The 25,953-nt window shown below is 39.7% G+C and overlaps 1 protein-coding gene across 1 annotated transcript; it reads left to right on the top strand.

The window, feature by feature from the left end:
- The first annotated feature begins 242 nt into the window (after positions 1-242).
- PSMG2 (proteasome assembly chaperone 2) lies at positions 243-20,494 on the top strand. Its single transcript, XM_055324427.1, has 7 exons — positions 243-485; positions 4,569-4,740; positions 8,839-8,897; positions 11,852-11,970; positions 12,850-13,023; positions 19,231-19,351; positions 20,180-20,494. The coding sequence occupies exons 1-7, from the start codon at positions 429-431 to the stop codon at positions 20,327-20,329; spliced, it is 852 nt and encodes a 283-aa protein (XP_055180402.1). The 5' UTR covers positions 243-428; the 3' UTR covers positions 20,330-20,494.
- Positions 20,495-25,953: the final 5,459 nt, after the last annotated feature.

Here is a 25,953-nt window from a genome sequence, read left to right on the forward strand (position 1 = left end):
GGCTGCCCCCGTCCGTGCCTGACCGCGTCCGCCTGCCGCTCCCGTCCCGGGCGACGCCCACCGCGCCAGCCCAACGCTCCCCGCCGCCCTGCCCCGCGGGGGTCTCCGCCCGCACTGCCCGCCCCCATCTCCCCCGGCGCCCGGCCCTTCCCGCACCGCGGACCGGCGCAGAGCTGGACTGGCCCCGCAGGACCCCACGCCGAGCGGCGGCCCGGGCCCCGCCCCCCGCCCCGCCCCGCCCCCCGCCCTGGGGACTGCGGTGCCAGACCCGGCGCGGCGCCCGCGGGTCCGCCTGCCCGCCCCCGCCCCCGGCCTCCTGGGCCCGCGCTCAGTCGCCCCCAGTCTTCTCGGGCCCGCGCTCAGCGGTCCTCCCGCCTCCGGCCGGGCCCGCGCTCGGCCTTGCCTGTCCTCCCGCCCTCTGTGCCACCATGTTTGTCCCCTGCGGAGACTCGGTCCCCGACCTCGCGGGCCACACCCTCCTCATGGTGAGTCCCCGTTCCGCGAGCTCCGCGTGCCCGCCGGGCCGCTGGCCGTGGGGGCGCCCGGGGGCCGCCGGCGCCGTAGGGCTAGTTCTCCGGGCCGGGTTAGCGGCCCGCGCGGAGGACGGGTGGTCGCTGGGTGCGGCGCTCCGCTGACACTCGGCCGGCGCCGCCCGCAGACGTCCCTGACTGGACTCCAGTCTTCGCTGTCGCGCGGAGCCTGTTTGCTGGTTACGGGTAACGTGCGACATAGGTCGTGCGGGCCATTTTCTTTTCATCGTATCCTCGAAAATCTTTTTTTAGCTAAAATCAGAGCCATGCTTAAGCTGGCGAGACTTTAAGTCATTAGTTATTTAGTCATTAACTAAAAACCTACGCATAAGGTAATAAAAGCGATGTTGGCCGGTCACTAGCTCCTGCTTGGTTTTGGGTTTTTTGTGTGTGTTTTTTTTTTTTTTAAGGACTTCACCTATTGGTTCATGAGACACACACACAGGCAGAGACACAGGCAGTGGGAGAAGCAGGCTCCACGCGGGGAGCCCGACGCGGGACTCGATCCCGAGTCTCCAGGATCACGCCCTGGCTGAAGGCGGCGCTAAACCGCGGAGCCACCAGGGCTGCCCTAGGACCGCACTTGGAAAGGACGCACAGAAGAATCCTGGGACTTACTGGGAGGGGAAGGACGCAAAGGCTTGTTAAAGCTTTATATGTGGAATCTCGGGGCCTGGGGTGAAAAAAATCCTCAGATAAAGACACAGAGAAGGGGTTGGCGGTAGCCAGAGGCAGGTGAGGATGAGAGTTGCCTGAGTGAGATAGGTGGAGGCAGTCAAAAGGTACAAATCTCCAGTTATAAAGAGGTCCTAAGGATGTCTTGTACGGTACAGTGACTATAATACAAAGTATTGCATAGTATATTTGAAACTTGCTAAGAGAGTAGATTTTTTGAAGATTTCATTCATTTATGAGAGAGCTAGAGAGCACAAGCAGGAGGAGAGGGGGGAGAGAGAGAGGGTGACGCAGACTCCCCGCTGGGCAGGGAGCTGTATGCTGCCTCCATCCCAGGACTCTTGGATAATGACCGGTGCCTAAGGCAGAGGCTTCACTAACTGAGCCACCCAGGCACCCTAAGAGAAGAAATCTTAAAAGTTCTCATTATGAGAGTTATTTATAACTATGTGGTTGATTGATATTAAAGTAAGCTTATTGTGGTAGTCATTTCACAGTATATACATAGGTATATACCTATATATATATATATATATACACATATGTATCAAATTATATACCTAAGACTGATACAATGTCATATGTCCCTTATATCTCAATTTTTTAAATGATGGTAACACTTTTGGGCAATTCTTACCTTAATGATGCATGCAAGAAATATCAACGAATTGCTAAAATTAGTCTGTGTTAATATACTGAAGGAGGAAATTTTATATAATTTCAAAGTATCTCCCTGAAAAATATTTATTATATTTTCTAATAAAATGGAAAGATATCCTTATAGGAGATAACTGGCAGAAGAAAAAGCAGAAAAAGATCCGTAGGGAAAAGTAACGTCCAAAAGATTATTGGTGGTAACCTTGACAGTTACCAATAGTTAAGGGGTGAAGGGAGGGAAGCCATATTGGTGTGGTTTGAGTAAGTGGAAGAAGAGATAGAGACATGTATATGTATGTATATATTTGTTCATCAATTCAGAGATAAAGTTCTTATATTTTAGTGGACAACTGGGGAATTTTGGCTACGGAGAAACATGAAGAAGGAGGTGGTAGCTAGGGGAGTATGTGGGATCAAGGGAGAGTACAGCAGAGTGAAGGAGCTAAAGAAAGGAAGGGTATTTTGTTTTATTTTTTTTAAGGAAGGGTATTTTATTTTATTTTATTTTTAATTTATGATAGGGAGAGAGAGAGAGAGAGAGAGGCGGAGACACAGGCAGAGGGAGAAGCAGGCTCCATGCACCGGGAGCCCGACGTGAGATTCAATCCCGGGTCTCCAGGATCGCGCCCTGAGCCAAAGGCAGGCGCCAAACCGCTGCGCCATCCAGGGATCCCCAAGGAAGGGTATTTTAGAAGGGAAGGTTAGAGCATGTGTATATGCTGATGGGAAGAATCCAGTAGTGAGGAAAAGGTGGATGATATAGGAGAGTGAGGGTCCAAATAAAGTAGCAAAATCCTTGAGAATGGGAGAGAGAATTACAGGAGATAAGCACGAGACTAGTAGATGAGATCAAGGAGAAGTGGACCACCCTGAAGGATCCAGAAAAATAAGATGAAGGGGAGAAAAAAAGCAATTGCTAGAAGAATGCAAAGGAAGAGCTACATTAAAGAGATACTATGGAAATAGAATCAATGAAAATTGGATATATATGAGATACAGTTGTTAAGAGGAAAGGAAGAAGTTTCTAGGGTTAAGTATTAGATGAATAATTGTTGCTCTTCTCTAAAATACAAAACATGAGGACAAGTTTAGGCAGAAGTTTAGTTTTGTACATGTTGAATATGCATTGCCTGTGATATAACCATATGGAGATATCCATTAGGATCTGAAGTTCAGATAAATGTTTTGAGGTATAGGTAGAGATTTAGCAGTTGGACTCTTTGAAGTCATGGTGATAAATATGTGTGTGTGTGTTTAATGTGAAAAGAAGCTGACTCTAACCTTTAGGCACTAACAAAGCAAGTGGAAAGATGACCCAAGAGGCCTTTATACTTGTTTTCAAGCGCTTGCAGTGTTCTTTTCTTGGTGTGTCTTTAGGTGACCAGTTAATTACAGACCTGAAAGACATAAGGAAGACTGCCACACAAAGTAATTCTTTTCTTGATCACCCTTTTTATTTTATTTTTATTAAAAAAAAATTTTTTTAATTTATTCATGAGAGAGAGAGAGAGAGAGAGAGGGAGAGACACAGGCAGAGGGAGAAGCAGGCTCCATGCAGGGAGACCCATGTGGGACCCGACCCTGGGACTCCAGGATCATGCCTTGGGCCGAAGGCAGGCGCTAAACCACTGAGCCACCCAGGGATCCCTTGATCACCCTCCTTAAAATTGCAACCAGCCACTTCCATATACACACTTTTAATTTTTCTCCATAGCGCTTAGCACTATATGCAGGCATACCTCGAAGATTTTGAGGGCTTGGTTCCAAACCACAGCAATAAAGTGAATATCACAATAAAGCAAGTCAGATGAATTTTTTGGTTTCCCAGTGTATGTGAAAGTTATGTTTATACTGTAATCTATTAAGTTTGCTATAGCATTATGTCTAAAAAGACAGTGTGCATACCTTAATTTTAAGATACTTTATTTTTTTAAATATTTTATTCATTTATTCATGAGAGACACAGAGAGAGACAGAGGCAGAGACACAGGCAGAGGGAGAAGCAGGCTCCATGCAGGGAGCCTGATGTGGGACTCGATCTCGGGTCTCCAGGATCACGCCCTGGGCTGAAGGCAGCGCTAAACCGCTGAGCCACCCAGGCTGCCCCAAGATACTTTATTGATAAACAATACTGGCCATCTTCTGAGCTCTCAGTGAGTCTAATCACTGATTGCAGGTCAAATGATAAATATAATAATTATGAAAAAGTTTGAAATACTCAGAGATTTACCAAAATGTAACAGACACAAAGTGAGCAAATGCTATTAGAAAAATGGTGCTTATAGACTTCCTTGAGGCAGGGTTGCCACAAACCTTCAATTTGTAAAACAAATAAACAAAAAATTATCTGTGAAGTGCAATAAAGTGAGGCATGCCTGTATTTTATTATATTAAACTACTCTCTCACCAGAATGGAAGCTCCACAAGGGAGGAACTTTTGTCAGTTTTTCTTACTGCATTCCTAGTGTCTAGAGCAATGATTGACATGTAGTAGGTGTTCAATAAGTGTTGAATCAGTAGTCTCAAAAGTAGAGGAAGCCCCTGCGGAGACCTCTGTTGCAACGAAGGAAAGAGTTTCTATCCAGCTAGGACGTACCTGAGCATAACCATTAAAAGTAGTCCTATGATTATTGTCTTTTGTCTAAACTTTTAAAAGTGCTGCTAATTTTGATGACTTAATGAGCATATTTTTTTTTATTATTTCAGCCTGCAGTATCTGTTGGAAATGTTGGCCAGCTTGCAATAGATTTGATTATTTCTACACTAAATATGCGTAAGATTGGTTACTTCTATACCGACTGTCTTGTGCCGATGGTTGGAAACAATCCATATGCAACTGCAGAAGAAAATTCAACAGAACTCTGTATAAACGCTGAAGGTAATTAAGACTTAAGTCTGTTTTATTTTGTTATAAGGAAGAATTTTAAGTTAGAAATAGATTCTACGGATACTATTTTATAGCAGACACGTACTTAGTGCCGGCTTTGTGCAGAATCATGTTGTCCTAGTCTCCTACATCCTGATTTTAGTTCTTAGCCTTTTCTAAATGGCAACTCCTATAATGACTGTACTTCTTTAACTAGAATTTGAGGTTTCCTCTTTTTTTTTTTTTTTTTTTTAAATAACGTAAGGGGTTTTTTTTATCCTCGGTTTTAATTTCTGGCAAGTATAAGCATCACTAATATGAGGGAAAGGAGTAAAGAGTTCTACTGGGTTCAGCCCTTTAGGTTTAACATGTCCTACCTTACCTAAGCCTCATAGTTATCATCTCATACTGTAGAATCTATGATAATATAATATCAATAAGGCCCAGAGAGATTGAGTTCCCTAATACTGTTAGTAGGTGTAGGCTTTTCCCATACCATAAATCTCCATATAATTTTTCATTGGACTATCAAGCTTGATTAATTGGGAAACATAATTGACATTGTACTGATCACTGTGTTTATAATTTGGTACTACTCCAAGCTAATAAGGGAAAGCTATTGATCATGAAGCATAGGAGTATCCACTTGCTTTGTTTGATGGCAAGCTGCTCCGTTGACTGTTCAATTTTCTGTTTAGTTTTTTTTTTAAGATTTTATTTATTTATTCATGAGAGACAGAGAGAGAGAGAGAGACAGAGAGAGAGAGAGAGGCAGAGATATAGGCAGAGGGAGAAGCAAGCTCCATGCAGGGAGCCTGATATGGGACTTGATCCCAGGACTCCAGGATCATGCCCCGCGCTGAAGGCAAGTGCTAAACTGCTGAGCCACCCAGGGATTCCCAATTTTCTGTTTACATTTTAAGGTGGAAGCCACAGGTGATAGAGTAGCATGGAAGACCATTGATGGGGCTAAAAGACAAATGAAGAAGCTTTTTTTGTTGTTCATCTTATTAATGGCACCACTAGCTTGTAATAATGAAACAAACTTTTAAAAAATAGCCTTAAGGGGGATCCCTTGGTGGCTCAGCGGTTTGGCACCTGCCTTTGGCCCAGGGCGCAATCCTGGAGTCCCGGGATCGAGTCCCACGTTGGGCTCCCTGCATGGAGCCTGCTTCTCCTTTTTCCTGTGTCTCTGCCTCTCTCTCTCTCTCTCTCTCTCTCTCTCTCTGTCTATCATGAATAAATAATAAATAAAATCTTTAAAAAAGTAGCCTTAATATTAAAATTCCTGCAGGAGGGATCCCTGGGTGGCACAGTGGTTTGGCGCCTGCCTTTGGCCCAGGGCGCGATCCTGGAGACCCGGGATCGAATCCCACGTCGGGCTCCCGGTGCATGGAGCTGCTTCTCCCTCTGCCTGTGTCTCTGCCTCTCTCTCTCACTGTGTGCCTATCGTAAATAAATAAAAATTCAAAAAAAAATATTTAAAAAAAATAAAATTCCTGCAGGAAAGATGGCTTTGTTAACACAAGACTGAATTTCAGTTATTGCATTAAAGGATAAAGGACTGTAAATGATAGAACTAGAATTTTTTTTAATTTTTTATTTATTTATGATAGTCACAGAGAGAGAGAGAGAGAGAGAGAGAGAGAGAGGCAGAGACACAGGCAGAGGGAGAAGCAGGCTCCATGCACCGAGAGCCCGGCGTGGGATTCGATCCTGGGTCTCCAGGATCGCGCCCTGGGCCAAAGGCAGGCGCCAAACCGCTGCGCCACCCAGGGATCCCGATAGAACTAGAATTTATATACTTTCCACTAATGGTAACAACTATCATTTATTATTTCCTATGAGCTGAACACTGTGCACTTAAATGTATTCATTTAATCTTTGTAATTATTCAATGGGTAGTTTTATTGATGAGGAAACCATTGCAGAGAGAAGTTAATAATTGGTGTAACTAAGTTTCTGATCAAGGCTCTGACCCCTGTGATCTGCCTCTTAAGTACCACACTGCCCTGCTACTGCACTTTCACTCTAGTAGAAGACTACTACTTTTGTCCTTTCTGTGACACAAACTTGCAGCAAGTCAGTTGGGTATAGTCCTTTTATCCACTTTATTTTTAAAATGAGGTATTTTAAAATAAATTGTAGGGGCTTAGTTAATTAAGCATCTGTCTTTGGCTCAGGTCGTGATCTCAGGGTCCTGGGATTGCACCCTGTATCAGGCTCTCTGCTTAGTGGGGAGCCTGCTTCTCCTTCTTCCTTTGCCCCTCCCCACCACTCATGTGTCTCTCTGTACTCTCTCTCAAAAAATAAATAAAATTTAAAAAAAAACAAAAAAATAAATTGTAGACATTGTGACTTTCTACCTTCAAGTATGCATCTTCTTTTTTTTTAAAGATGTTTTATTTATTTATTTTACAGAGACTGAGAAAGAGAGAGAGAGAGTGAGCACAAGCAGGGGTAGTAGCAGAGGGAGAGGGAGAAGCAGGGTCCTGCTGAGCAGGGAGCCCGATATGGGGCCCAGTCCCAGGATCCCGAGATCATAATCTGAGCCAAAGGCAGATGCCTAACCGACTGAGCCACCCAGGTGCCCCCACCTATGCATCTTTTAGAAACATTTTCTTAAATAGCTAAATACCATCACATTTAACAAAATTACCAATTTCTTAATGTCTTACTCTACCATATCATAATCAAATTGTTAGAGTTTCCCCAAATGTTCTTTAAAGTTAGTCTAAACCAAGACCCACAGTAATCCATCTGCCTCTGAAATTTCTTTAACTCTAGAACAGTCTCTTTTTCTGCCCTCTTTTTCGTGAAACTTGCTTATTGAGGAAAAAACTGAACCCATTGTCCTATAGAACATCTCACCTGCTGCATTTGTCTGATAATTTGCAGTGTCAGCTGGCTTCGTCTTCTAGTCTCTGTATTTTCTGTAATAGTACTTAGATCTAAAGGCTTGATTAGATGAAAGCTAAATATTTTCCACCAGAATATGTGAAAGGGGATGTTGCTTTCATATTGTATCATATCAGAAAAGCAATGGGAAGCAGGATCTTAATAACAAAAAAAGATTTGCATGATACACTGTGGAGAACGTGAGTGTTGCCATTATAGGAGGTGGCGTATCTTATATTTTGCTCACTCCGTATGGATACATCCTCTTCCTACTAGGACTATACAATTGCATTGGGTATGTTTGTCAGAAATAGATTACAGGCCTGAGTGGCCCACATCTTAGTCCCTTCCCCCTAAATTTGTGCTCTTTTCCCTAATTCCTAAACACTCTGCTCTTGCCTTTGTTCTGAACATACCTGGTAGTCACTAGACTTGATGCTGGATACCCCCAATCACACCACACACAGGTCCAACAAGGTCCAACAAGACACTTACCAGAAGACTTACAACTTGGGGACACCAGGGTTGCTCAGTGGTTGAGCACCTGCTTTTGGCCCAGGGCATGATCCTGGAGTCCCTGGATCGAGTCTCACATTGGTCTCCCTGCATGGAGCCTGCTAGCCTGCTTCTCTCTCTCTCTCTCTCTCTCTCTCTCTCTCTCTCTGTCTCTCTCTCTTTGAATAAATAAATAAAATCTCTAAAATATATATATTAATTTGACCTATAAGAAGAAAAATAATTTTTGGTATTTTCTTAACAGTTAACTTGTCAGGGGCGCTTGTGTGGTTCAGTCTGTTAAATGTCCAACTCTTGATTTCAGCTCAGGTCATGATCTCAGGGTTGTGAGGTCGAACCCTGCATTGGGCTCCTCACTAGGCATGGAGCCTACTTAAGATTTTCTCTCCCTCTGCCCTCCACCTCTAAAAAGAAATAAAATAAACTGTTAACTTATCAGAAGTGAATCTGTTCCATAGAATAAAGCCCACAGGTGCATTTTAAGGTACTTCTAAAATGTTTAAATAAAACATTTAAATAAACTGAATGATATAGTTCATATGTTCTATATTTAATTATTGAAAATATTAGGTATAAAAGTTTTTACAATTCAGTTTGAAGTTTTTATATTAGTAATTTCACTTGTATAACCATCATTTTAACTATTTTATTATTATTATTATTATTATTATTATTATTATTATTTTGTCTTTGTAGTATATTCATTGCCTTCAAAGAAGCTCGTGGCTCTTCAGTTAAGGTCCATTTTTATTAAGGTTAGTATATTATATTTGTCTTTTTAAGTTGATCAAAAAAATCTTATAAAATTCAGAGCTGTTACTGTTATTTCATGATTATATTGAAAGGAATTGGGATTATATGATTATATTATATGATTAATTGATTAATATGATTATATTATAGCTTGGGTCTTATATATTCCCATCAGGTAGCATTGGTGAAAACATTTAAGCATAGGAATATTTTCTGTTTTTGTTACATTTGTATTACATTTCAACCAGTGGCATGTACATTTAAACCATGTATTTGTCAGAATAAATTCTGAAAATATCTTCTTTCCTCTTCTGCTGCTACCATGCTTTTCAAACCCCTGCCTTCTCTCAATGCTCCTGATTCTGCTGTGGTTCCACCCACCCCTACAAACATTTAATAGTCTCTTTGCAAATAACACTACCAGTGATCCTTTAAACCTAAATCAAACCCTCTGGTGGCTTCCTGTTTTATTCCCAGTGAACTCACAGCCCTAACCTTGGCTTATCCTGGTTCTTCCTCTGTCCTGGTATGGTATCCACTAGCCACATGCCATTCCTTAAGTTTGATTCATAAACTAAAAGTAAATAAAATTAAAAATCCACTTCCTCCTTTGTACTAGCCACATTTGAAGTTCTCTGTAGTGGCAGACAGCTGCCATCAAGGCACTTCGTCATCACAGAGCGCTCTCTTGGGCAGCTGCTCTACACCTAATCTAACTTAGAGCCATTCCTGTGTGCTCTGTGTTTCGCTCTTTCACTTAGCCTGCTTCAGCCACACTGGTGGCTGTGTTGTTCCCTGTGTTGTTCCAACAGATTAAGCTCATTCCTGTCTCAGAGTCTTTACATTATTGTTTTTGCCTGGAATACTTTTCCCCTAGATACCTAAATGGCTTGCTTCCCTCAGTCCTTGCTTAAATGTTACTTGAAGAAAGGCCTTCTTGGCCACCCTTTCTATTGTATTATCCTGGGGTGGCTTTCTACGCAACTCATCACTACTTGGCATATCATATATGTGTTTATCATCTACCTCTAATATAAAGTAAGTTTTCTGAGAGAAGTAACAATGTGTCATTCATTCTTATATCCCCAACTTCTAGAAGAGTGCCTAGCATGTAGAGAAGCATTTGGTAAATATTGGTAAAGTGGATTCAGTACCATCTGTTCAGGAGGTCAGAAATATGTCGACATTCCATAAGCTCTCCCTCATGCCCCATCCTAGTTATTATATTATGTAATGGAATCTTATGATATGTACTTATGTCTAGCTTCCTTTACTCAGCATCTATTTGTGAGGTCCGTCCATGTTGTTCCAAGGAGAGGTAGTTCATTCATTCTCACCTCTGTGGGATTCTCTTGTATAAATAAACCATAATTTATCCATTGTACTATTAAGGGAAACCATAATTTATCCATTGTACTATTAAGGGAATTTATCCATTGTACTATTAAGGGAACAAATACCCAAAATTTTGCAGGAGAATTGCTAATATTTTTACATTATGCCATGCATGTGGCTTTTTCTGTTCTCTTAATACCAGGGTGAGTTCAAGAATTAAGATAGACAAAAAAAAAAAAAAAAGAATTAAGATAAACATGTCTCAATGAAATTTTTGGTAAGATAGAAATAGTGATTTCAAAATAGCAAACGTTTATTGAACATGGATTCTTTGCACCAGTACTTATATATATATAAAGTACTCTACGTTGTCAACAATCTGATGAAGTAGGTACTGATATTATCCTCACTTTACAAATGAGGAAAACCGAAACAGAGAGGTTAAACAATTTCCTGAGACATATGGTCTGTGGGAGGTAGAGCCAGCATTCCAGACCAGGCAGCTTGGTTTAGAGCCTGCCTCTCTTAGTCATACTATACCACCTTCCTTGTTTTAACAGTCTGTGAAGAGTTTCCATAAAGGGAGTTTTTCTCCCCCAAATTTCATAACCCACTTCTCAGATTAACCAGCTGTTAACATCTTGCCGTTCCTGCTTGATCCGCTCTATTTGCGTATGTTTACACACAATTTCCTTCTGCCAGACAACCCAAAAGCAGTCTACTGATGTAATGATATTTTACCCGTAAATACTTCAGCATGCATCTTTCAAGAATAAGGACATTCTCCTTCACGACCACAGCGGCATGACCGCCACATTAAGCAAGTCAGCATTTAATGAATTATTCAGTAGTGTCATGACATTCAAATTTCCCCAGTTGTCCCTAAAATAGTCCTCAGTTCTGGATCCCGTCAAGTTTCACGCGTTACATTTGGCTGCAGTATCTTTTTAGTTGCTAACTGTTGAGATAGAAGTGGACTCCTCTTTCTGTTCTTCTCAATATTGACTCCTTTGAGAATGAAAGTCAGATGTTTGGCATCCTAGGTTCACCTAATTATTTCCCGGTCATCTTTCAGGTCAGAAATTTCTAGCAAGAACATCTCATAGAGGGGATCCCTGGGTGGCGCAGCGGTTTGGCGCCTGCCTTTGGCCCAGGGCACAATCCTGGAGACCCGGGATCGAATCCCACGTCGGGCTCCCGATGCATGGAGCCTGCTTCTCCCTCTGCCTGTGTCTCTGCCTCTCTGTCTCTGTGACTATCATAAATTAAAATAAAAATAAAAAAAAAGAACATCTCATAGATGTCCATTTGATAGTTTTTAAGTAATGGTAGATTACTTTAAGTAGAGAACTGGGAAATTTTGTCAGTCAAAATAGACATTTTTTTGAAATCTAGATTTCTCATTATTTCTGAATTGTAAAGATATAATAAAAAGCTCATTGCTCTTCATCCCTTAGCTTCATTTTAAGGATAGGAAGTGGATCTAAAAGTAATTAGAATTTTATATATATGGATTTCTTATCATCACAAAAGGTCAATAAAATATTTTATAGAATACTCTTATTAAATGCTAAGATCTAACTTTTAGACTTTCTTTTTATTCTTTCATTGATATACAAAGTATAAATCAAAGCCATTCTGTGAGAAACTGCTTTCCTGGGTGAAAAGTAGTAACTGTGCCAAAGTTATTGTTCTTTCAAGCAGCCATTCATATCACCGTAATGATCTACAACTTCGCAGGTATGTGTTTTTTACCTTTAAAAAATGTTATGATTTACACAGTATTATGGTGGTATCTCTATTTAAAAAGCTAAAATAAGTTTTAAAAGCCATGTATATCTTTACCTACCCTTTCTGGAATTTAGAAAGAAATAAAAGAAAGTCAAGAGATTGGAGAGAGTATGGTTAGGTAGTCCTGTGTTTGGTGCACAAGGAAGTCTTTGGTGTAAAGATAGTGATGATTCTGGAACTGTGCTTTAATTCTTTGATATTGTGTGTAGCAACATCACAGAGCTCAGCTGATGAAGAGAGAGAGGATACCTAAGATTCAGTGGATGATAATTTTTTGGAAGACTGAATTCACATTTCTATTTATTTAGCCATCGCAGAAGTCCAGTTGCCTTTAAGTGTAACTCCCAGGCATGTCAGACTGAATTCCTAAACAGAAGGCAAAGCATCCAAGAATTAAAAATATAAACTATTTTCATTATCATTTGTGCACCTATAAAAAATCCTGATGAAAAAAAACATTTAGCCAAGACTAACCTTTCAAAATTGGAGCTAATTCTTATTAATCTCACAGTAGGTATACATGTCTAGCAATCTTACAAAAGGCCTCAGGGCCAGAAGGGCACATGGCTGTGGGAAATAGGTTATCTTCGTAACCTTGCCTTCGTTTAAGTCGGCCTGCGTCTCTATACTCTCTCCTAAGTATGTAAATAGCAAACCAGAGCAATATTTTTACATTATTCTTCCATAGGCTGCTGAATCTTGTGCTTTGTTTTAGTAACAGAATACAGAGAGAACAAACATTTGCTTAAAAAAAAAAAAACTGATACTTGCCTTAATGTTCACATTTATTATGGGTTTTTAGAAAATTAACTATATGATTGTTTCTAGCACTCCCTTCAGATACCTACTTACACCCATTGTGCAAAAAAGTGTTCAAAATAGAATACAGAGCCTTAATTGGGAAGAAATGGAAAAAAGCCCATGCATTCCTGAAATAGATGATTCTGAGTTTTGTATTCGTATTCCTGGAGGAGGTATCACAAAAACACTCTATGATGAAGGGTGAGTTTGTTCATCTATTTGTTCATTTGTTCCTTATATAAAAATAAAAGTAAAAAAAAAAATAAAAGTAAGGGGCACCTAGGTGGCTCAGTAGGTTAAGTATCTGCATTTGGCTGGAGTCATGATCTCTGAGTTCTGGGATTGAGCCCCATATTGGGCTTCTCAACAGGAAGTCTACTTCTTTCTCTCTCTCTCTCTCTCTCACCCTGTGCCCCTACCTACCTCTCATTCTCTCTCTCTAATAAATAAAAATATTTTTAAAAAATTAAAAATAGAGGTTAAGAGGTGTACCTGGCTGGCTCAGTCAGAAAAGTATGAAATTCTTGATCTCAGGGTTATGAGTTCAAGCACCATGTTGGGCATGGAGCCTACTTTAATAAAAAAAAAAAAAAAAAAAAAAAGAAGGTAAGTAGGAGAGTGTTAGATTCGTATTACAACTTTGAAAATATATTTATAAAATATGTCTTGTATTCAGGGGAAAAACTGAAATTTAGTTTTAGGAAAATTCATTCCTAAGAAAACATATTTAATGCTTTGTAACGTGTGGCGTGTTAAGGATCCTAATACTTCCTCTATGCAACCTCTACAATCAATCTTATTTTTTTTAATTGTGGTAAAATATGCAAAACATTAATGTACCCATTTTTAAGTGTACAGTTATGTGGCATTAATGAATTCATGGTGTTGTCTATCCATCACCAACTATTTTCATAACTTTGTTATTCTAAACAGTCTGTACTTACTAAATAACTCCTATTTATTTCTGCAAAATGCATACTAATGTCCTCACCCTCATTTCTCATTTTAGTAATTTGAGTCTTTTTTTTTAAGATTTATTTATTTATTCATGAAAGAGAGAGGCAGAGACATAGGCAGAGAGAGAAGCAGGCTCCCCACAGGGAGCCCAATGTGGGACTCAATCCCCAGACCTGGGATCACGCCCTGAGCCAAAGGCAGATGCTCAACCGCTGAGCCACCTAGGCATCCCGAGTCTTTTTTTATTCTTAGTCAATTTTGTTGATCTTTCAAATAACCAACTTTTGGTTTTATTGATTTTTCTCTATTGTTTTTCTGTTCTGTTTGTTTTATCTCACCTTTAATCTTCATTATTTCCTGTTTTCTGCTAACTCCAGATTTAGTTTGTCTTTATTTTGTAGTTCCTAAGATGTAAACTTATGTTATTAATCTGTAAAATTTCTTCTGTTTTAAAATATGCATTTGCAGCTGTGACTTTACCTCTTACACTGCTTTAGCTACATGTCTTAAGTTTAGCGTGTTGTATTTTCATTTTTATTCACCCCTAATATTTTCTGATTTCCCTTGTGATTTCTTCTTTGACCCATTAGTTGTCTGAAATTGTGTTAATTTCCACATTTTTGTGAATTTTCCAGTTTTCCTTCCATTGTTGATTTCTAGTATCATTCTTTTGTGATTGAAAAAGACACTTTGTATGATTTTAACCTTTTTCATTTATCAGGGCTTCTTTTGTACCCTACCAAAGGTCTGTCCTCGAGAATGTTCCCTGTGCACTTGAGAAAAATGTGTATTCTGCTTTTGTTGAGTGGAGTGTTCTGTATATATCTGTTAGGTCTAACTGGTGTAGAAGGTTGTGTAAGTCTTCTATTTTTTTTTATTTTTCTCAATCTGTTTATTCCATCAGTTATTTGAATGCAGGCTATTGAAGTCTCCAACTATTATTGTAACACTGTGTCTAGTTCTCCCTTCAATTCTGTCAGTGTTTGCTTCATATATTTTGGGGCTCTTATTTTGTGAATACGTCTTTATATTAGTTGCATCTTCTTGATGAATTGGCCCTTTTATCGATATATAGTAGCTTTCTTAGTCTTTTATAACAGTATTTGACTTGAAGTCTATTTTCTCCAATATTTGTATTAGCCACCTTGCTCCCTTGGTTAGTATTTATATGGAATATCTTTTTCCATATTCTCACTTTCAAACTGCGTGTGTCCTTATATTCAAAGCAAGTCTCTTATAGACAGTATGTAGTTGGATCATGTTCCTTATTTGTAATTATTTTTGTCCCTGCTCCTTTCCAAAGTATTTAAGACTTCTTTAGTAGAAAGCATACAGGCATTTCACCTTGTTTTTCCAGTACACTTTGTTTTGTCTGTCTCTGGCCAGACTTGTGTACCATTCCAGCCTTCTCTTTTTCCCTGAAACCTACTCTATTCCTATTAAAATTGTCATTTCTTTCCTTTTTTTTTTTTTTTTCTAGTTTGTCACCTATTCGTGTTTTTGCTGCTTTTCCTAGAGGCTAGCTTATTCCTTGTAATATAAAACATCACTTCAGTTATTCTTTTACCACCGCCTGGAAGCCCCCAGCTGCCCCATCACACTCTGCCCATCCCTGCCCTGAATACTACCAGCCTTCAGTCCAGTCCTCCTCTTGCTTCATTCAGGCCATGTCATTTGTAGCCTGGACCACCGTAATGAAATACCATCATCAGGTGGCTTCAGCAGCAGCCATGTATTTGCTCACAGTTCTGGAGGCTAGAAATCTGAGAGCAGGGAGCAACATGGTTGGTTTCTGGTGAGACCTTTTCCTGGCTTGCAGATGGCTAGCTTCTGGCCATATCCTCACATGACAGAGAGACCTATGTTTTCTTCTCTCCTTACAAGGCCCCAGTCCTGTCAGATTAGGGCCCCTGCCTTATGACATGATTTAATCTTAATTACCTGCACAGATTCTATCCCCACATATGGTCGCATTGGGGTTTAGGGCTTCAGTTTTGGAGGGGCATGCACAGGTTTGGTCAATAACAGCTGCCCTTAAGAGCTTTTGATTGACTCCTCTACCACCTCCATTCTCTCTCTGCTCTGTCTTGAGTTTTGCTAGAATTAAAATTCAAAACCAGTCACAGCATCCCCTGAGTAAAGTCCATCAGCACTTTCACTTGCTGTGTGCAGAATCTGGTTCATACTCTTAATGTGCCTTACAAGGCTCAGCAGGATTTCCTTGCCTGGCTCATTCCCTGATGCCTTGGACTCCAGCTAAACTACTGGCAGTCACAGTTTCCTAAAAACTGTCTCGTTCTTCCTTCCCTTGTTCCGTGTCCTTTTCTTCTCTTGTCTACCTTGCAAAAACCAACCCAGTTTCCAAGAGTCACCTCATAACAGCACTCCTTGTGTCCTCACTTACTTCTCCCTTCTGCACAAGTGATTTACTACTCTCTGTATCCTCACAGCTCTGCTCCTTCATACTGACTTCTTAGTTCTTTACAAATCAGTCTCTTGCTTTTGCTTGGATTTTGTTAGAGTAATGATGGCAGACTTGCCATCTTGCCATCAGCAACTAGAAATTGGACAAAATGAATGAAACAACTTTTTCAGACATTAGATTGCCAAGAGCACACAGTTGTGTTGCCTAAGAGAAGGCAAATAGGTCCTACAGTTGCCCCAGCATTCTGTCTGCAGATACTTTGTTGACTACAACACAGGGAGGGGAGGGAACCTGAGCAGAGCGGTCTTGCTGAGTTGAGAAGACAGACAGCATCACCGGAGAATGCTAGGACAACAGGAATGAACACAGCAGAGAACTAGAGAAGGAAGAGCCCTAGGGGGTCTTCCTGAGTCTTTGAATTCTGAGCCACACTTACATATTTTTTTGTTATATATATTTTACCTTCGCATTATGAGAACAAATATATATTCTGATACATATACTTAGAAAAGATAATATTAATAGGTGGTGGCAGTGGTATGGCTGACCTGAAATCCCTTATACTTAATTGGAATAGAAGTACATTTATAATTTAATAATGGATGTATCTCATGTGCTAGATTTGAATGTCACAGAAGGTAATAAAATTAGCCATTTTCCACTTTCCATTTTTACAGAGAGGACCAGAGAATGGCATTAAAACTGTTACACTACTCTTTATATTACAAACTAGTAGTAGAAGCACTGTAAATCCAAGATATACCCCTGCAATTTTTAACTCAGAGACTTGAAAATGAAGGCACAGCCAGGGAGGCTAGCCTCCTGTAGGCAGGAGATGTTTCTAAGGCTACCACAATATGAATGTGTAGGAACTAGAATCTTCTGAGTCATCATGACTCACAGTGCTACCATACAAAGCTTGAGAGCCCCTAAGATATTTGAGAATTACATAGTGAGATGATGTAATTAGTATTAATATCTTCCAATTTCATTCATTCATTCATTCATTCATTCATTCATTTATGAGAGGGACGGTGTGTGCAAGCAGGGGGTACACCTGTTGTGCAAAAAAGTGGAGGAAGAGTGAGAGAGGAGCAGAAGAAGAGGGAGAGAAAATCCCAAGCAGATTCCACCCTCAGCGTGGAGCCGGATGTGAAGCTCGATCTCACAACCCTGATATCATGACCTGAACTGAAATCAAGAGTTGGACACTTCCCCAACTGAGCCACCCAGGCACCCTGACCAGTTTCTGATATTTAGAGACTGAGGTGCTGTAGTAGGTTTCTCCTGACATCTGAGACTTCTAAACCTACCTGTCAGAGTCTACACATCTGAAATCCCTGGCTTAGCAAGCCAGCACACCTGGATTTCTGTAGCTCTGTCAGTCACATGCTCTCAAGTTTTGGCATTACAGTATTCTCCTAGTTCTTGGTTTTAGAGCACTAGAAGTCTTTTTTGCTTTTGTTGATAAATGGAAGCTTTTTGCATTTATTTATCTCTGTCCCATCACTAGCTTGAGGCATTTACAGCCCACAGTTAAGAGACTTTTGGAGTCAGAAAGACCTGGGTTCAAGTCCCACCCCTGCCACTTCATAGATACAGAACTTTTAGTATTTTAACTACATTTCAAATCCTTTAAACCTCAGTTACTTCGTCATAATAGCTAGCATGTATGTAGTATTGACTATGTTGGGCACTGTTTGGTTTTTTTTTGTTTACTTTTAAAGATTTTATTAAAAAAAAAGATTTTATTTATTTATTCATGAGAGAGAGAGGGAGACAGAGACACAGGCAGAGGGAGAAGCAGGTTCCATGCAGGGAGCCCAATGTGGGACTAGGTCCCAGGTCCCCAGGATCACGCCCTGGGCTGAAGGCAGCACCAAACCACTGAGCTACCCGGGCTGCCCATTGGGCACTGTTTTAAAACACTTTGCCTCTACTGCCTCCTTTACAGTACACAGCAACCTGTGAGGTAAGTTCTGTTGTGTCCTCTTTTACAAATGAGACACACTGAAGCTCTGATTAAGTAACTTGCCCAACATGTCTGATAAGTGGCAGAGCTAGAATTTGAATCCAGGCATTCTGTCCATTATTCCAAACTGATTCATTGATAAAATAGAGATAATTTTAACTTCCTCAAGAATTGTTGCTGGTATTGGGATGCCTGGGTTGCTCGGTGGTTAAGCGTCTACCTTCACTTCAGGGTGTGATCCTGGAGTCCCAGGATCAAGTCCCACATCGGGCTTCCTGCAGGGAGCCTGCTTCTCCCTCTGCCTGTGTCTCTGCCTCTCTCTGTGTGTCTCTCATGAATAAATAAAATTTTAAAAAAAATTGTTGCAGATATTGAATTATAAAATATGTAGATAGTGCTTAGCACATAATAAATCAATCACTCAGTAGATCGAATCTGTAAGAAATAATAGTAAAATTTTTCCCTTTATTTCAGTTCCACAGTTTTCCTTCACTGCTTTAGGTTATTAGTAACGATGTTATTTCCTTTCAGTCTCTTTGCTATAGTGCTTCCAAAAATCACTATCTTCTACAGCAGATTTGGAAATATATCCAAGTATATATCAATGGGGATGGTTTTTTATGCAGCCTTGTGTGAGACACAAACTTGTATATGCCCGGAGTGAGCATTACATGGCTTCTAGTCCTGTAATAGCATATATCTGGGGCAAAGAGGGCTAAATAAGTGATGTTATTATGTGGCATCTTCTCCTTGCCTAAAACCTGGCAGATTGTTTTAGCTTTAAAAACAGACACAGAGGGATCCCTGGGTGGCGCAGCGGTTTGGCGCCTGCCTTTGGCCCAGGGCGCGATCCTGGAGACCCGGGATCGAATCCCACGTCGGGCTTCCGGTGCATGGAGCCTGCTTCTCCCTCTCCCTCTGCCTGTGTCTCTGCCTCTCTCTCTCTCTGTGACTATCATAAATAAATAAATAAAAAAAAAAAAAACAGACACAGATGGAATCAGCATCTTATATCAATAGCAGAATACTTAATTATTCTCTGTATTTGTTGTAGCTGTTCTAAAGAAATCCCAGTGGTGGTTCTGCTGAAATTTGTTTCAGAAGGAGACAATATCCCAGATGCATTAGGTCTTGTTGAGTATCTTAATGAATGGCTTCAGATAATCAAACCATGTGTAAGTTTTACACTTTAAGCCTCTAATTTCTCTGGTTATGTATACACTTGCATTTTATATTCTATATAAGTGGACCAAATAAGTGAAAGTTTGTTAATATATAAATTGAGGTTTATGTAAAATTTAGCTTAATTAAATTTTTAAAAAGAAAAGGCATTTAACCAACAAGTTATCTACAGTTGTTTCATTAAGGCTGATTTTCCAGAAGGAAGACCTTAAGTACTTCATTGTATTGATTGTTCATGTTGCATTAATTATAGCAGACATTTCTTAGACGAATAAACAAATTTCTTTGCAATTTGGGACTTTTTTTCTTAAGGAAAGCAAAACCTCTTTATGTAATACTATAACTATTGAATATGTATTATAATTAAAATACTTTTCTGTATTACACCCAGGGAAATCAGTTAGCTTCTGGCATAATAGAAGTACCATAAGGATATGATAGGTATTGTCTTTTTAATTCATGCTTTTGCTAGGAACAAATTCATACAAATCATACAACACTGATATTATTATTATTATTATTATTATTATTATTATTATTATTTAACCCCTATTCCTTTCAAATATGGTTTTACTTGATGGACCTTTCTGGCATTTCTTTATGATTTGGAACCTAAGAAAATTTGTCTTCAGTTAATGTAGAGACATAGAAATTTATTGCTTTGTTTTTCCTTACAGTAAAACTCAGCTAAAAGTATCAAAACCAAAAAGAGCAAGAACTAACAAAAAATTAGAGAAGGGAGAGTCTTATGCCGCTTAAATGTTAAGAGGGGATTTGGTGGTAAAATGGAAGGATTAAAGTATTTTGTTCTTCATTTACAGTGTGATGACCCCACAGCATCTGCCTTGCAGTGGAAAATGCCGAGTTCGTGGAGATTACTCTTTGGCAGTGGTCTTCCCCTGCACTTTTCTGATCTGTTTTCAGTTTTATACATTATGTCCCAAGACACTTACTACCAACACAACTGTTAAACAACTATATCAAAAGTTATACTATCTGAGAATGTATGGGAAATAAATCTTTACTTTTCACAGAAAATCTCAGAAAATGGATTAAAAGTTGTTTTGCCATGCTTTTCACTATATACAACAAATGTAAATTTTGTACAATAAAATACTTCCTGATTTTGTCTGAAATGTGTCCTTTGTTTTGTTTTTTGTTTTTTAAACTCAGATTTCTGTTTTAGTTTCCTGTGTCAGCTGTAATAAATTACCAAAAACTTAGTGGTTTAAAACAACACCAGGGATCCCTGGGTGGCGCAGCTGTTTAGCGCCTGCCTTTGGCCCAGGGCGTGATCCTGGAGACGCAGGATCGAATCCCATGTTGGGCTCCTGGTGCATGGAGCCTGCTTCTCCCTCTGCCTATGTCCCTGCCTCTCTCTCTCTGTGTGTGACTATCATTAATAAATAAATAAATAAATAAATAATAATAAATAAATAAATAACTTTAAAACAACACCATTTATTATCCTGCAGTTTGGGAAGCCAGAAGTCCAAAAATAACAGAAGAATATTTAATTATTCTCTGTATTTCTTGTAGCTGTTCTAAAGAAATCCCAGTAATAGTTCTGAAATTTTTTTCAGAAGGAGACAGTACCCAAGATGCATTAGGTCTTGTTGAGGATTTTAAAGATTTATTTGTTTTAGAGAGAGAGTGTGTTAGTTGGGGGAGGATATAGAAGAAGAAGGCAAGAGAATCCTCAAGCAGATTCCCTGCTGAGCGCAGAGCCCGGTGCAGCCCTCGATCCCAGGACCCTGAGATAGTGACCAGAGTCAAAATTAAGAGCCAGCCGCGGGATCCCTGGGTGGCCGCAGCGGGATCCCTGGGTGGCTGCAGCGGTTTGGCCCAGGGCGCGATCCTGGAGACCCGGGATTGAATCCCACGTTGGGCTCCCGGTGCATGGAGCCTGCTTCTCCCTCTGCCTGTGTCTCTGCCTCTCTCTCTCTCTCTCTCTCTCTCTCTCTCTCTCACTATCATAAATAAATAAAAATTAAAAAAAAAAAAAGCCAGCCGCTTAGCCAGCTGAGGCACCCAGTGTTGAGTATCTTAATGTCTGTAGATAATCCACTGGGCTAAGATCAAATCTTCAGAAACCAATACCAAGGAAATCGAAAACTATGACAAAGAATTGAAATTGTCTTAAGAAAGCACAATGATCTACAAGAGAGCAACAACTAAACAAAATCAGGACAAGAATGAATGAATAAAACGAGACAATTTCAGTGAAGAGAAACTATAAGAACAAAACCGGATAGAATTGTGAAAAATTTATTAGGTCCAAGAGCAGATCTGGTCAACCTGAAGAAAAAATCAGCAATTCTGATCATTGAAATTAAGTCAGAGGAATAAAAAGAAAAAATAATGAAGGAAAATGGAGCAAGCCTAAGGGATCAATATATGCACTATGAGAGTCCTGGAAGGAGAAAGAGACAAAACTTATTTGAGGAAGTAATGACTGAAAATTTCCCTAATCTGGTGGAAGGAAATGGATATCCAAATTTTGAGAAGCTCAGAGGACTCTAAATAGAATGAAACCAAACAGCCCCGCAAACAACTATAGTTTAAAAAAAAAAAAAAAAAAAACTTGTCACATTCAAGTGAGCCCCCACAAGATAATGAATGGATATCTCAGCAGAAACCATAGAGCCCAGAAGGGAGTGAGATACTATATTCAAAATGCCGAAACAAAAAACTGGTCAATCAAGAATACTATTCTTCAAAAGTATTCTTCACAAATGAAAAAGAGCTCGACTTTTCCAGATAAGCAAAAGCTGAGGCAGTTCATCACCACTGGATGTGCCCTATAAGAAATGCTAGAGGGAGTCCTACCAGTTGAAGAAGATGTTAGACATCAACATGAAAGCATACAAAATAGAAAACTCTGTAGTAAAAGTAAGTAGGCAAATGCAGAGTCCTTTATCATTGTAATGGTGGTGTGTAAAGTACTTTTAGTTCTGGTATAGGTTTTAGGAGACAAAAGCATTAAAAATTACTATAAAACTATGTTAATAGCTTAATATATAAAGACATATCTTGTGAATCAAAAAGTGGGGGAGAAGGTGGAGAAATGTAAAAGAGTAGAGTTTTTGTGGAGCACCTGGGTTGCTCAGTCAGTTAAGTGCCAAATCCTTGGCTTTGGCTCACAGTCCTGTGATGGAGCCCACGGCAGGCTCTGTGCTTAGTGCAGAGTGTGCTTGAGATTCTTTTTCCCTTCCTTTTACTTCCCCCTCTGCTCCTCCCCTCATTCATGCTCTCTCTCAAACAAATACAATCTTTAAAAAATAGAGTTTTTGTATATGATTGAGATTAGGTTGTTACCAGCATTAAAATAAATTGTTATAACTATAAGCTGTATTAGGTAAGTCCTGTAGTAACCTCAAAGAAAATGTTACTAAACCCAAGTGTAGCTGCAGATTGCCTAAAAGATCATCACTCCAGACGATGTTTGATAGGAAAGGAATTTGAGCTTTATTCAAGAGACCAGCAACCTGGAGAGAAGGCGGATTCTTGCCCAAAAGCCAACTCTGGTTTCTGCCTGGCCTTGGAGTTTTAAAGGGGTTGGGTAGTTAATGAGTAAAGAGAGTGCAGCAGCAGCATCTCTTGATTACATGCAGACTTGATGATGCCAGCCACAAACATTTCAGTACTCGGGGTTGTGCAAGGGGATGTGGTTCTTTGTTTTGTGTTGTATAGGAATTCTCTGTTCTTTCTGCAAAGATGGACAAAATCTATAGCTACCCAAAGGGAGGTCAGTAAAATCATTTGTGTAACCTAAAAGAAAGAAAAACATTTTGCTAAAAAAAAATTTGGTGGGCTAATCGGAAAGCTGAGGTGGCTTCAAACAGACTTACTGGCTTCTGTGGCCTGGGAAAGTTCTGGTCTTCACTCCTCAAGGCCAGCGGTCTGCAAATCTCAAAGAAAGTAAATTAGTTCTATTACAGATCAAGTGTCTTAAGTCAGCAAGTGAGGGGTATGTTAACTTGAAGCAAGTTAACTCTTAAGACTGATGACTGGAGTGCTGTTACAGAAACACCTATAGAAGACACACAAAAGAAAATGAGAGGGAAAAAAATCCAAGTATGTCAACACAAAAACAATGAAACAAAGTGAACAAAAAGAAAAGAGAGACAAGGAAAAAAAACAACAGAATGGCAAGAGAGAGTGGTACAGATGTTCTGACTGCGCCTCCCACATTCTAACTCCTAAAGCCTTTAGCTAGACAAAAGAGAGAGAAGACTCAACTAAAATCAGAGATGAAAGAGAAATTACAACTGATGGCACAGAAATAAAATAGATTTTAAGAGACTGTTAGGAAAAATTATATGCCAGCAAATTGGATAACCTAGAAGAAAAGGATAAATTACTAGAAATACAATCTAGTAAGACTCAATCTGAAGCAATAGAAAATCCAAACAGACCTGTGACTAGTAAGGAGGTTAATAATCAATTACTAATCAATAATCAATTACCAATTCAGTCAAAAACTTCCCAACCAAGAAAAGCCCAGGACCAGATGGCTTCATTGGAGTATTTTACCAAATATTTAAAGAATTAACACCAATCCTTCTCAGACTCTTCTCAAAAATTGGAGAGCCTGGGTGGCCCAGTTGATTAGATGGCCAATTCTTGATTTTAGCTGAGGTTATGATCTCAGGGTCATGGGATCAGGCCGGCATTGGGCTCCACTCCTGGTGCAGACTTTGCCTCTCCCTCTCTCTCTGCTCCTCATATCTCTGTCTCTCTGTCTCTTTCTTCCCTCTCTCTCTCTCTTCCCCTGTCCCCCTCAAATAAATAAAATCTTAAAAAGAAAAAAACTCTTCCCAAAAATTGAAGAGGAGGGAACACATCCTAACACATTTATGAGTCCAGCATTACTCTGATACCAAAATGAAAGCTACAACAAAATGCAGATCAATATCCCTGATGAATGTCAATGTAAAACTCTTCAACAAAAAACTAGTAAGCCAAACCGATAGCACTTTCAAAGGACTATACACCATAAACAAATAAGATTTATCCTTGGAATTCAAGAAGAATGCCAAAAAAGAAAAGTAATAAATGTAACATTAACGAAAGGGACAAAAATCACATGATCATCTTAATTGATATAGAAAAAGCACTTGACAAAATTTAACATTCTTTCATGATAAAAACACTCAAGAAACTAGGAATAAAAGGAAAGTACCTAAACATAATAAAGGTCATATGTAACAAGCCCAGAGCTACCATCATATTCAATGGGGGAAAACTGAAAGATTGTCCTCTAAGGAATAAGACAAGGATGCCCATTCTTTACACTTACTCAACATTGTCCTCAAGTCTTAGCCAGAGCAATTGGGAGAGGATGGAAGGGTGGGAGGGAGGAAAAAAATATCCAAATTGGAAAGAAGGAAGTAAAAGTATTTGTTAGCAGATGGCATATTCTTACATGTAGGAAACCCAAAGATTCCACACAAAAACTGTTAGAATTGCTAAATGGATTCAGCAAAGTTGCAGTTATAAAACTAACACTCAAAATATCAGCTGCATTTCTATACATTAACAATGGACAATCTGAAAAGGAAATTAAGAAAATCAATTCCATTTACATTAATATCAAAAAGAATAAAATACTAATAAACTTAATCAAAGAGGAAAATGACTTTTTTCACTGAAAACTATGAAACAGGGATCCTGGGGGGCTCAGTGGTTGAGTATCTGCCTCTGCTTCAAGGCGTGATCTCAGAGTTCTGGGATTGAGTCCCACATCCGGCTCCCCGCAGGGAGCCTGCTTCTCCCTCTTCCTGTGTCTCTGCCTCTCTCTCTGTATGTCTCATGGATAAATAAATCAATAAAATCTTTTATAAAAAAGAAATTTAAGGGGATCCCTGGGTGGCGCAGCGGTTTGGCGCCTGCCTTTGGCCCAGGGCGCGATCCTGGAGACCCGGGATCGAATCCCACGTCAGGCTCCCGGTGCATGGAGCCTGCTTCTCCCTCTGCCTGTGTCTCTGCCTCTCTCTCTCTCTGTATGACTACTGTAAATAAATAAAAAAAAAATTAAAAAAAAAGAAATTTAAAAGATGCATATATAAATGGAAAGGCATCTTGTGTTCATGGGTTGCAAGATTTAATATTATCAAAGTGTCCATACTATCCAAACCAATCTTGAGATTCAATGCAATCCCTATCAAAATCCAAATGGGTTGGGAGGATGGGGGGAATTCCAAAATTAGTATCAAATCTCAGAGGACCTCAAATAGCCAAAACAATCTTTTAGAAAGAACAAAGTCATGATCCGACACTTCATGATTTCAAAGCATACTACAAAGCTACAAAAATCAAAAGAGCATGGTACTGTCATAAAGGCAGACATATAGACCAACAGAGAGCCCAGAAATAAGCACATACATTTGTGATTAAATGATCTTCAATGAGGGCACCAGCACTACACAGTGGGGAAAGAATAGTCTTTTCAACAAATGGTGTTGGGAAAAATTATATCCACATGCGAAAGAATAAGGATGGACTCTTACCTAGTACAATATACAAAAATTAACTCAAAATGTATTAAAGAAGTAAACCTAAGACCTGGAACTATAAAATTCCTAGAAAAAAA

This window comes from Nyctereutes procyonoides, unplaced genomic scaffold (assembly GCF_905146905.1).
Source record: "Nyctereutes procyonoides isolate TBG_1078 unplaced genomic scaffold, NYPRO_anot_genome, whole genome shotgun sequence".
NCBI lineage: Eukaryota > Metazoa > Chordata > Mammalia > Carnivora > Canidae > Nyctereutes > Nyctereutes procyonoides.

Coding starts and splice junctions, on each gene's coding strand:
- PSMG2 (XM_055324427.1), top strand. CDS start 429: ATGTTTGTCCCCTGCGGAGACTCGGTCCCCGACCTCGCGGGCCACACC. Junction 4,741..8,838: donor ACTCTGTATAAACGCTGAAG/GTAATTAAGACT, acceptor TTGTCTTTGTAG/TATATTCATTGCCTTCAAAG. Junction 8,898..11,851: donor TAAGGTCCATTTTTATTAAG/GTTAGTATATTA, acceptor TGATATACAAAG/TATAAATCAAAGCCATTCTG.